The sequence below is a fragment of the Schistocerca nitens genome, chromosome 5 (genome assembly GCF_023898315.1).
Source record: "Schistocerca nitens isolate TAMUIC-IGC-003100 chromosome 5, iqSchNite1.1, whole genome shotgun sequence".
Classification (NCBI taxonomy): Eukaryota; Metazoa; Arthropoda; class Insecta; order Orthoptera; family Acrididae; genus Schistocerca; species Schistocerca nitens.
Genome location: NC_064618.1, coordinates 455937309 through 455949441, shown reverse-complemented (window position 1 = coordinate 455949441; position 12133 = coordinate 455937309). Strand labels below are relative to the sequence as shown.

Below are 12133 nucleotides of genomic sequence, written 5' to 3'. Positions count from 1 at the left end.
TGCTTCGCCAGCATAATTATTACAGTTCAAAACAAGGCAATTGGAGTTTAACAACTTGTCGATGATGAAATCATTAAAGATGTTGCACAAGATCAGGTTGGGGAAGGAAATTAGTCACACCTTTTTCAAAAGAACAATCCTAGCATTTGACTTAAGTGATATATGGAAACTGTGGAAAACCTAGATGTGGATGGCTAGATGAGGATTTGAACCATCTCTTGAATTTAAGTACACCGTCTTAACAACTCTGTCACCTGTCATTGTTATTTATGGCAAACACCATTTAAAATGCAGAAAATTGTAGTAGGAATAAAGTTAAGTTTACCAACTGAGAATATATATGTCAATTTATGAAGAATAAAAAATTATGACTGTGCTGTGATAGTATAATATTAATTTTTCTCATTCCTGAAAGCACATGCAGAATTTTGAGTATTAAACAATCAAACTGATAATTATAGAACTGGAAATAGCTGTGCTTTTATTAAATATGTGTGCTGAAAGGAAGTGTATCAGAACAGTGCTACACAGTGAACTAAAATAGTCTCGAAAAACAGTGTTAGCAAGATGAGGCAGTGTTCACTTACATAGATACATATCAAATGACAGCAGGGACAGATACACATGGTAACATGAAGTACTAGTTTTCACAAGTAAATATTTCTTCATCTGACAGCAGAGAAAAAAGTATTGATACTGATTAAGGATTAAAGATGAACAACCTCCATGATCCTGAGTTAACAAAGGCACACCAGGGAAAGATAAGAAATCAGTTAGTAACTTAAGCTACACATTTCAGACAAGCCAGTTGACAAGTCAGAGATAAAGGAAAAACAGATGTCTAGATGAGAGAAAAAAAAAAAAAAAAACTTCATAAAATCAGAGGTCTGTTATGAAAATTGATGATGCAGTCCAGATCAGTGGTACTGTGTGACAGAAGTTACACCCATTTGTTGTCTAAAGTAGTCATTAGTTGGTATTGGACGATGCTGCCTGAAAAATTCACATGTGCATGAGGCTGATGGCATCACTGCAAGGAATGAAGACATTGTTGAGATTTGCTGTGGATTTACACAGCACATTTGTATCTGAGCAGAAACAGACATTTTCCGAAGCTTTAGGTGAGGAGTATTAATTTGGAAAAGTTTACAACTGTCAAAGTTCTGGTGAGGAATGCACAACATGTTTCTCCCTCACCATTCATCTCCTCACAGCTTTCCTTGTGCTGTATTCAGAGTGCTTCCTTTACCCCTTGCACCACATTCTGTCAGTGCTTGAGAGAACTTTCAGCCATAAAGCAGTCCCCACACTGATTTCTTGGCAGGTGAAATTAGCCACAGTGGATTCACAGTGATGCCCCTGCAGCACCAGAATGGCAGAGACATACTTTCTCTCAGCTGTCCACATTAGAGCAAAGTCTACCAAGATGGTGTGACATAATTATCTGCAGCTAGTCGAGCAAATGATGTCATCTGATGAAGAAGAGGTGCTTCTATCATTAGATCTCATAGAGGATGAACAAAGAGTGAGGTAAACATTCAGTTTGAAACATCAGGTCTGAGGCCAGGAACTGTAAGTTTCGATAATTACTGTTACAATTCTTTCAGAAAACAGAAGTCAGTGTGTGATATCAGTGTGGAAAGATTTAAGTTTGTTGAATATCGTACACAAATGTTGCAGCTGTATTTAGATGAGGAACAATTTTTCATCTGCTTTAGAATGACCAGTGAATGTTTTGATCAGATATTAGATCTCATTGAAGAGGATGTAGGAAAACAGGATACAGCTTCTTGTGAATCAGCTGTCCCTGATGAACGGGTCATCACTTTACTGTAAATGATGCTGTAACCATATGTGCACAGAAACACTTTTTAATTATAAAATTACAAATGAACTGTACTGAACACAGAAATAGCTAAGTGACACTTTAAATGACAGAGCTATATTATGGATTGTTATTGATTTCTGGTGAATGATTGCACATATTTTGCAACAAATGTTGCACTGATCAGTTGTAGGGTTTCACATCCTTCATTGGTAAAGTTGGGAATATTCCCTTGCATATCCTTAGCCTTTTTATTAGATGAGATGAGAGTGTTCCATGGCCTGTTGACTGCCCTGAACAGTTTTGTCTACATTGCATGTTGGTGGGTTGCTGATACGTTCAGGAATGGATTCCCTGTTACTAGTCTGGTGAAGTAACCCCGCTGCCAAGTCAGACAAGAGGTGGCAATTTCATAAGAAGTCTGCCCCAGCACTGGTTCACACACATCAGGGATGTCAAACTGACAAGTGTATCTCTCATGTAGCCTGAGAAATGCACTACTGTCTGTTCACTGTTCTGAAATAGCTGACAGAGGTGTCACTGTAACACATGGTTGTGGGTATGATATCCTAATCCTGTAGGCATGGTCAAACTAGTTTGGCCACTTGTCTCATTCCTTAGGTAACTGCAGTGCTTGTCATGATATAGAGCACTTATAGTGGGCCACTTCTGGAGTTTGGGTAGTTGCATGGCTGCACTCAGTTGCATACTTTCTTGTTGAAGTGAGTGTGAAACCAGCACAACTGCAGCCATGCTTTCTTGCTGGTGTATGGAGTGTCATTGTTTATTATTGTGGGTGTGATCTCCCCAGCTGACTGCAGGTCAGCGCACCCCAGTTGGGAGTTCTCAGTGGTGTTCGTGAGCATTTGGGGTTCAGAGTCCCTGCGCATGTGCCATGACCCCCACGTGGTAACTGAATCAGTGTGGGGTGCATAATTGCATCATGCTTCTGTCCGCTGTCATTTATTTTATTTATTTATTTTTTATTTATTTATTTATTCATCCAGTAAATCTCTACAGATTGTCAGATGTCATTTGCATGAGACACACACACACACACACACACACACACACACAGGTTACATATAACTTCAACATTTATTTTAATAGTACAATAAATTAATTATATTTGATCTTGCTTTAGCAGCAGTAGCAACTTTGCATGTTCTTGCTTCATGTATGTTGTACTTCACATGGTTTAAGAATTCTACCACTGAATAGAAGCAGTGATCTAATAAGAATGCCCTTAGGGATTTGTGAAACAGAGAAAATGAAGAAATAACTTTAATTTTATGTGGCAGACTATTGTACATTTGTATTTCACTATTTGTACTGGAGATTTTATAGGCTGTTGTCCATAATGACTGAACATGGAGTTTGCCTTTTTGCCGGATATTATGTTCATCTACATTACAGTTTTTATTCATCTCTTTGATGCTTTTCCTCACATATTTACAATTTTCTAGAATAAAAATACAGGGAAGAGGGAGGACGGAAGACTTCTGAAGGAGGGCCCTACATGAGTCAGTCTGTTTTGCATGGTGCATTGCTCTTACAGCCCTTTTTGGGTCTGGAAGATTACTGAGCTAGACCTGTGCTACCCCAGAATATAATTCCATACTGTAGTATACTGTGGAACGGTACAAATTATGCAATTCTAACAGTGTGGAAGCTTGCTTTGTGTGCAAGTGTAAGCGTAGGCTGTAGCATACTTACTGTGGGATTGCATAAAGTCTGTCAGCCAAACATAATTTTATCTTTGTCAGACCATGTTCTCTTGAAATCAAGTGCACTGAATTAGTTGAGGTAATTAGAGCAGATACATGTACCAAAATGTGCTATCTGGCATAATTATGGGAGAAAGAGGCTCACATTTATGCTGCCATAGTTGTGAAGGCATTCTGCTACCAATCCATCCTTTATTAATAAGCTGACTTAGCTGTTGTTCTTGTGTTTTCCAAGGTGTTGTATTAGTGGTGTCTTTGTGATATTGAATTTTCCTGTGGTTGTGGTGCATGGATGGTGTCACTGATTACATGAGCATAGTTTGCTATGTTTCTAAATAAAGTCACAAATTTAGGTGTATCTTCCATGATGCTAAGACTTTGTAAAATGAGCTCAGCAATTTTAAGACACATTGCCATGTGTTCTGATTGGAATGTCAGTAATTTAGGTGTGGATCTAAGTTGTAATGGAATTCCACTTAAGTCTGATTGTTTTGTGAAGGCAGATTCGGTCTGAGCTCAGGGCATGTTCACAATGTGGGTGGAAAGACTGAACCCATCACACAAGACCCAGATAGCTGGCCTATGAAATATGCAGCAAACTGATTCTACTGGCACATAACTGGCATGATAGAACCAGGAAATGTGTGCAAGTATTCGTTATTCAGCTCAGGTCTGGTTGTTTGAGTACAATCATGACTACTGTAGCACTGTGGTCATCGAAGAAGAAATTGCCAGGCAGATCCAGTTGGTGCAAATGTTGTTTGGGTCCATGGGTTACATCAGCTGTGTTGGCCTCATGATTCATTGGAATGACACTTTCATGTTTCACTTCCATTGCTTGTTGAACAGGGGATGTGAGAATGTTTAGAGGTTCATTGTCAGAAACACTGTTCTGAAGAGTTTGTCTGAAAGATGATGTTCTCGTAGATGTCCTATTGTTGGTATTGGCATTGTGTCTGTAGTGGACATTTTGAAGAGAAAGCCAAAACTTGTTGTGCTATCTGGGGTCACCACTGTAGGAACGCCGTACGGAAAGTGTACTGAATAATGTTCAGATACACCGATCATTGATACACTTGCTTTATTGATAGCAAATTTATAACAAGATGGAAGTTGGTACATATAGAACAAAGACAAAGAAAAAAACACTTCATCAAAGAACACTGATGTTATTATCACAAGAACTTCACTCTCTGATACACTTCACGTCTCTGATGGTAGGAATTCCAACATGCTCACGTCTTTCATTTACTGCTGTTGCTTCTCAGTTCCTTCATTACTACATTCCAAATGTCATCATACTTTTTGGTATTTTTATTACCATTGTGTGGCACGTCGACCAGAAGAGGAAACTGCTTCAGTGATTTAGTAAGTTTCTCTGTACCCGTTTTGAGGACATGCGTATATGCATTACCTGGCATGATTCTAAGGTGGTACATGTGTACGGCAGCAAATGCAGTCTGCAGTGAATGAGCTGCACCGTGTCAGAAAATATTGTACCACCGCAGTGACACTGGCTGGCAACAGCAGAGTCATTGTGGGCATCTCCCTTAGATGTCGTGTGTCATGAAAGTCTCAAGTGTGCCACAGGGGCTGCTGTGCTTTTTCTGTTGCGTCAGCGTGGGAAACAATTCATTAAGTAGAGAAATGGTTTTATATTTGCTTCAGAGTGACTTGTGTTATTTTACTTCAACTTGGAATTTAGTTAGAAACATTGTAAACAGAATACAAATTAGTGTAAATCAATAACTTCTAACTAAATCACTAGCCATTACATTACAAATTAAATTTATATTCTATCACTTAGTCAAAAGCTTGATTGATCCTTTGTAAATGACATCAATAAAAGGAAGCAATAGTCCTAGATGTTCCTATCTTTTAATGTTATTTTTCCCTTTAATATTAGACAGAACATGTATTGAACACTATTAAAGTCTTTCTTTCAATTGCTGGTAATATATCAGCACCAGTAAGAATTACTAAATGTTGCTTTGTGAATAAGGCTTTCACACAGCAGACAATACAATGGTATACCTGAAGTATAGACAAATATACCACATGATATGAGTGCCTGCAGCATGATCAGAGTACAGTGTGGCATCCTTCCACCACTTAAGATGTATTTAGTCTAGACTGGAAATAGATAAGTCACTATTTTCTGCTTTAAAGATAACTTTGCTATGTTAGGTGGATTTCGTATGCAACAATATGTAACCTAAAGTGTACCATACATAAAGTAGCCAGCAACTACATTTTTCAATGCAGACTGGATGAATGGATTATTTAAATTTGAAACATCATAATAACTATGACCAATAACAAAAACATTGCTAGTCAGTAGTCAAATAGCAATGTCTGGCTCTTAAAAAGTGAAATTCGTGAAATTTTTTAACTGAAAATTGTTTGAGAAAGAGGTAATTCTTGTGTGTGTGTGTGTGTGTGTGTGTATCAAGAACATGTGCATCATGCAGTGGCATGGCAGGAAATGCTGCACTGTTCTGAAACTGTGGCAGCACCACACTGCAGTCTACTATCTCAGTGTGGGAAGCTGCATTATACACCACATGTTACAAAAATCAAGCATGCTGTTGCAGCTGTGGTGAAATTTCTACCAAATCAGTGTGAGAACTGCTTAATACCTGGCCTCATTCCACATCAACTCATCATTCTCCTTAGGAATGCAATCTATGGAATTTGATGTATGCACAACTCTTCCTCTGAATATTGACATATATTTAGCATTTACTTGCAATGATATGATTCCTTCACTCTGCATGTTTCACAAGTGAAAATGATCAAAGAAGCACTCTTTTATACAATCATCAACCACATGGACCAGCCCATGAGACATATTTTTTGCTACCACTAGAATCTCTGACAATTAAGCATCTATAGAGGAGTTGCTATATTTTTATTCCCAAAGTGCAATATGGAACATGATTTGAGCTTAGTTAAATTTTAGGACCAGCTTACACTGTACAAGGAACACACAGACTAACAGCAAATGAGGGAACCAAAAAGTATGCAAACTTTTATTCATCATCATCATCAGGATTTCCTTCCAATAAGCTGGGTAGGAACTTTGTGAACAATATGCGTCCATTGGTTTCTGCCCTGGTATAGCTTTTCTCTCTCCACTATATCCCATGTTACTATTCTCCTCTTGAGATCTTCCTTAACTTGGTCCGTCCATCTCTTTCTAGGCCACCCAATTGGTCTTCTTCCTGCTACCTCCATCCCCAAATACTGGCATGGAGTTTGAGTCGAGTGCATTCGCTTCACATGACTGAACAACTTCAATCTCAAAGCACTCATTCTTTCGTCTGTAGTCAATGTCATCTGCAGGTCTCTCCTTAGATAATCATTCCTGGCTCTGTCTCTCCTAGCTTTTTGTAGAGTTGACCTAAGGAACTTCATTTCACATGCTTGTATTTACACTCTTCTCTCTTATTTATGAAACAGGCCTCTAGACTACCCATCATGATTGGTAGGAGATAAGTTTTACACATGGTCTGTTTGGCTCTTTGATGGACCTCCTTGTCCCAGATTAGAATTTGTACTTGGTGAAAGAAGCTAGATCCTTTTGTTATTATGTTTAAGACTTCTTGTTTGGAACTTCCACCACGTGATACGATGCTACCCAGATAATTGAAGCCTTTCACACATTCAACCTTCTCCCCCTCCAGTATGATGTGACAAGGTGTGGGTTTCCTGTTCATCTTCATTGCCACTGCCTTGTTCCTACTAACAGTTAATTTGAATTTTTTAAACTTTATGTTCCAGTAATCTAGTTTCCTCTGAACCTCCATTTCCATCTCTCCCCAAATGGCAATGTCATCAGCAAAAACAAAAGCGTTGAGATCTTTATTTTCTTCTTCCTTGATTTCTTTCATAATTGTATCCATAAGTGTGATAAAGAGTAAAGAGGAGAGCAAACTGTCTTGCTGAACACCCCTCTTTGTCTTAAACCATTTTGATCTTCCACCTCCTACTTGTACACTGCTCTCACAACCATCATACGGCATCTGGACTTTTTAAATTAATGAATCAGGAACATAATGTTTTCTCAAGCATTTCCATATTTTATCCCTTGGTACACTGTCATATGCTTTTTCCAAATCCATGAATACTACTGTCGAGTCCTTTCCTTTTTCCCAGTATTTCTCCATTAACTGATGGAGGGAGAAAATGAGGTCTATTGTTCCCCTATTACTTCTGAACCCCTGCTGAACCCAACTTTTATTGTGATATGAAAAGATGCAGGTTAAAATTCTATCGGCATATTAAAAAAATGAAACCAACTAGATTACTAGAAAGGTTGTGGAATTCTGCAAAAGTGACTGTATAGATGAAATTGAAACAATAAAATGGATTGGTACAGTAAAAGAAGGCCTGAAAGTACCATAAGATACTAGATATATATATCAAAAAAAATTAGTCATAAACTTCATAACTGAACAGTTGGCCTGTCAGAAGACTCAATAATACTGAAACAGCTTGGTCTGATGTTGGGAAAAGAGCACATTATGATAAAATAAAAGTAACATAAGCACAAAGAAAGGCTGAAACAAAATTCTAGAATTCCCATAGTTTTAAATCACATAGTCCCGTAGTGTGCAACATGAGTAATAATTTTAAAAGAATCTGTTTTGTCCTTGTTCTTGCAGAGAAAACATTTGCTGCATACATAGGGTATATCATTATTAATTTATTAATAACAAAAACTGACAGGCAGAGGTATATGATAGTAAAAGCAAATGAACCGTTAGTAAGGCAATTGCAAATTTACAGGCATGAGCACTACTGACTTCGATATGAACTATTGTTGTAACCAGTGAAAATGTATTTGAAATGTAAACTTTTTTACTTAGCACCGTCAAATTGGACTCAAATTTTACCCTTGGCCCATGGTTGGTAAACATGGTAGATGTATGCTAGGGCACTGACACATTTTGTTGCTGTTGATGTAAGACATCTGACATGCCAGTATGATACGAGACGCAGAGGGAGAGCAGGACCTAAACCTCGACCTCCAAGATCACCTCGTGAACTTTAGTCTTCTGAATTTTTCTGTCTGGGATAATCACAAAAGTTAATTGTACAGCACTTTCATTGATAAAATTATTTAATTGGATAAGTAAAAAATCTACTCACCGAGTGGCGGCAGAACACACACATAAAAGAAAGAACACTTCCCTTAACAGGTATAAATGTACAGTAAACTGTAATGTATAATGTGGTGAAGACGTATTTTATTTCTTGTTGAGGTAGATCATGGGTGAAATTTGAGTCCAATTAGAGGGAAACTTCTTGCAAAGTTTAAATTTCAAATACTTTGTACCAGCTAGGACAATATTTCATACTGAAGTTGGTGGCAGCTGGTAATGAAAAATTTGCAACCATCTCTCTAAACAGGGAATGTTTCTGCTTATATTTTCATGTTCTGTTTGTTTGTCAGGATTAGTGTGTAACATTCACATCCTCAGATGAGTTAATGGAAAGGAAAAGTTGGTGGCAGCTGGTAATGAAACATTTGCAACCATCTCTCTAAACAGGGAATGTTTCTGCTTATATTTTCATGTACTTGCACCTGTGTGATTTTTTGCTATTAGTTATGGTACACTGTTCTGTTTGTTTGTCAGGATTAGTGTGTAACATTCACATCCTCAGATGAGTTAATGGAAAGGAAAAGAAAGTCTTACCGATTTATTGAATGTGAGCCTTCTCACTCCACCACTGAAACGGCGGTTGTATGAGGGTCTCAGTTCATTGGAAGATTCCTCTTGACTGTGCTGCAACATGACTCATGTGGCATCACATAATTAGAAAGAAGCCACACTGACAAGCAGTGTTCTTTTCTAAATCAAACAAAAGTAGACTCACCTCATTGGAAATTACAAAATATGTGATGATATTATATTTTTGAAGTATGGCATTTCGACTAGCTCCGTGTCCTTCTTCATATCGATAAGCATTTCCTAACTGGTCCATTGTTTGCTGGGTAATGTGGACACGGCTGTAAAAAACATTATTATAACAATAATAAAAAATTGCTGAGAACTCGAATGTATAAATTACATGTATTTTTCTTACACTTCACTGTTATAGATACCAAATGATATTTAGGCAGTACATTAAGAACTCTGTTCCAAACCATAAAAGTTTAGCTATACTGTTACAAACATTTTCTTACAAAAATAATTGGTTATTGGTAATGTAATGTAAATGGACAGATAAAAAATCTAATCACCAAGTGGTGGCAGGGGTACATACATACAAAAGGATTTAACTTTCACAAGCTTTCGGAGCCAGTGGCTCCTTCTTCTGGCAGAAGAGTTGAAGGAAAAGGAAGAAGAGTGAAGGGAAAGGACTGGAGAGATTTATGGAAAGGGGTACAGTTTAGAAAAGTCACTTAGACACTCAGGTCAGAGGAGACTTACTGAATGGGATGAGAGGGAAAGTCTTTCCTTCTCATCCTGTCCGGTGTTCCGGGTTCTGGGTGGCATTTCTGAACTTTAACCCTTTCCCTAAATCTCTCCAGTCCTTTTCCTTTACCCCTCTTCCTTCCCCTTCAACTCTTCCACCAGAAGAAGGAGCCACTGGCTCTGAAAGCTTGTGAAAGTTAAATCCTTTGGTATGTGTGTTCCCCTGCCACCACTAGGTGACTAGATTTTAAAAAGAGCAATTTACGTTATTTAATTACTGACGAGTATGCTGATTGAAATTATTAAATTATACAGTCCTTTTACAGAGCAATACAGTGTTATTGTTTCTTCATTTTGGTATTTTGAAATGCCTCACCCAACAAAAATGAATCTGAATTCTACAGGCAAGAACTGGCTCTGGTTCGTGTCACCAAGCTGTTCTTAATTTATGTTAATTTCTTGCCCTTTCCTTCTTATCCATCGCCTTCTTGAGTTTTCCTTTTCTAATTTTACTTTCTTCATCTGTATAAGTGTCAGTCTCCCTTTTATTCCTGGAAACACATTATTAGTATCTGGAACTTGAATCTCTGCTACTAGTCCACTACTTGTTCAACTCTTTTACTGTAGCTTGTGATTCTCCTGAGCCAATCTCTGGAGAGACTTTCTCCTTTTCAGGTCCCGTAAATCTTATACGTTTTCTTTTTCCTAAATTTATCTTCTAATTGATGAATGGACTAGTTACACTTATGAAACCTAAAGAACTGACTTTTGTTCTTTTATCAGCCATTCTTCAGCTGTTGCAGCACCTGATAATCAGACAGTCTTCTGCTGTCTTAAATCAAAACATATACGAGGTGCGGCTAGAAAAAAACCGGACTGATGCTGGAAAAAACATTTATTTACAATTATTTACAATTTCATGTTATCTCCTTCAATGTACTCTCCTCCTCGGTCTCTACACCACTCCATACGAATTTTCCACTGTTCATAGCAATGCTGCAGATCATTTTCGATAAGTCCATACATTACTTCCGTCGCTTTTTCTTTTACTGCTTCAACAGTCTCAAATCTAGTTCCTTTCAAAGCTGACTTGACTTTAGGGAAAAGAAAAAAGTCACAGGGGGCCAAATCAGGTGAGTAGGGTGGATGATCTAAGATGGGAATGTTGTGTTTTGCCAAAAACGTCTTCACTGACAACACACTGTGAGCCGGGGCATTGTCTTGGTGAAGGATCCATGACTTTTTTCTCCACAAATCGTTCCGTTTTCTCCGTACTCGCTCACGTAGGGTAGCCAGGACGCTAATGTAGTAATGCTGATTCACTGTTTGTCCCTCTGGTACCCAATCAATGTGCACAATCCCTTTGATGTCAGTTTTTGCTGACAATGGTCTGCCAGTGCGAGTGTCATCACTGGTGTCTTCACGGCCATCTTTAAATCGTTTAAACCACTCAAACACTTGTGTTCGCGATAAACAATCATTGCCGTACACTTGTTTAACATAACAAACGTTTCACTTGCAGATTTTCCTAGTTTGAAACAAAATTTGATGTTAACACGCTGTTCTTTCTGTACACTCAACATTTTCTGACGCACAGACAAAACATCAACTACTTAAAACAGACGCCACAGGCAGACTGAGTGCAGGAGGCAGATGAAACTCGAGCAGTAGGCGGAGCGAGAGTCACGTGACAGGCCACGCGACTTTCAGCCTTATTGCATTCGTTTTATTGTTTCACCAGTACTAGTCCGGTTTTTTTCCAGCCACACCTCGTATAAGTGTGGAATGTCTGTGTGTGCCACCAAAACTTCACACACAAATTTGACAACTCCATGGGTATTGTGTGGTATCATGTCCCTCCATCCCCCAGCCATGAAGGGGATTTTGTTTTGGAACTGCAGGGGTAAGTTATGAAGATATGACTGCCTAAAGAGGGCATTTGTTTGTGACCACATAATAAATATAAATGTGGATGTCACTACACTATAACTCTGGCACACACTCCCACAACCCCAGGGGGTTGTATGGTTTTTCCATAGAAAATACATCAATGAACTTTTCAAATGTCTGACATAACAGTTATACTTGAAAACTATATATTCCATAAAAAGTGATGCATCATTTCTCTACTGTATGCATTAAATTGCATTTCATAT

General features: G+C 38.2%; 1 protein-coding gene across 1 annotated transcript in view; it reads right to left on the bottom strand.

Annotated features, from left to right (window-relative positions):
• LOC126260008 (adenylate cyclase type 2-like) overlaps positions 1 to 12133 on the bottom strand; it is a 516154-nt gene that overhangs the window by 95102 nt on the left and 408919 nt on the right. Inside the window, exons 10-11 of the mRNA XM_049957168.1 lie at positions 9436 to 9568; positions 9255 to 9344 (exon numbers count right to left, since the gene is read on the bottom strand). Coding sequence (XP_049813125.1) covers positions 9255 to 9344; positions 9436 to 9568 — 223 coding nt within the window. The remainder of the gene's footprint in view (positions 1 to 9254; positions 9345 to 9435; positions 9569 to 12133) is intronic.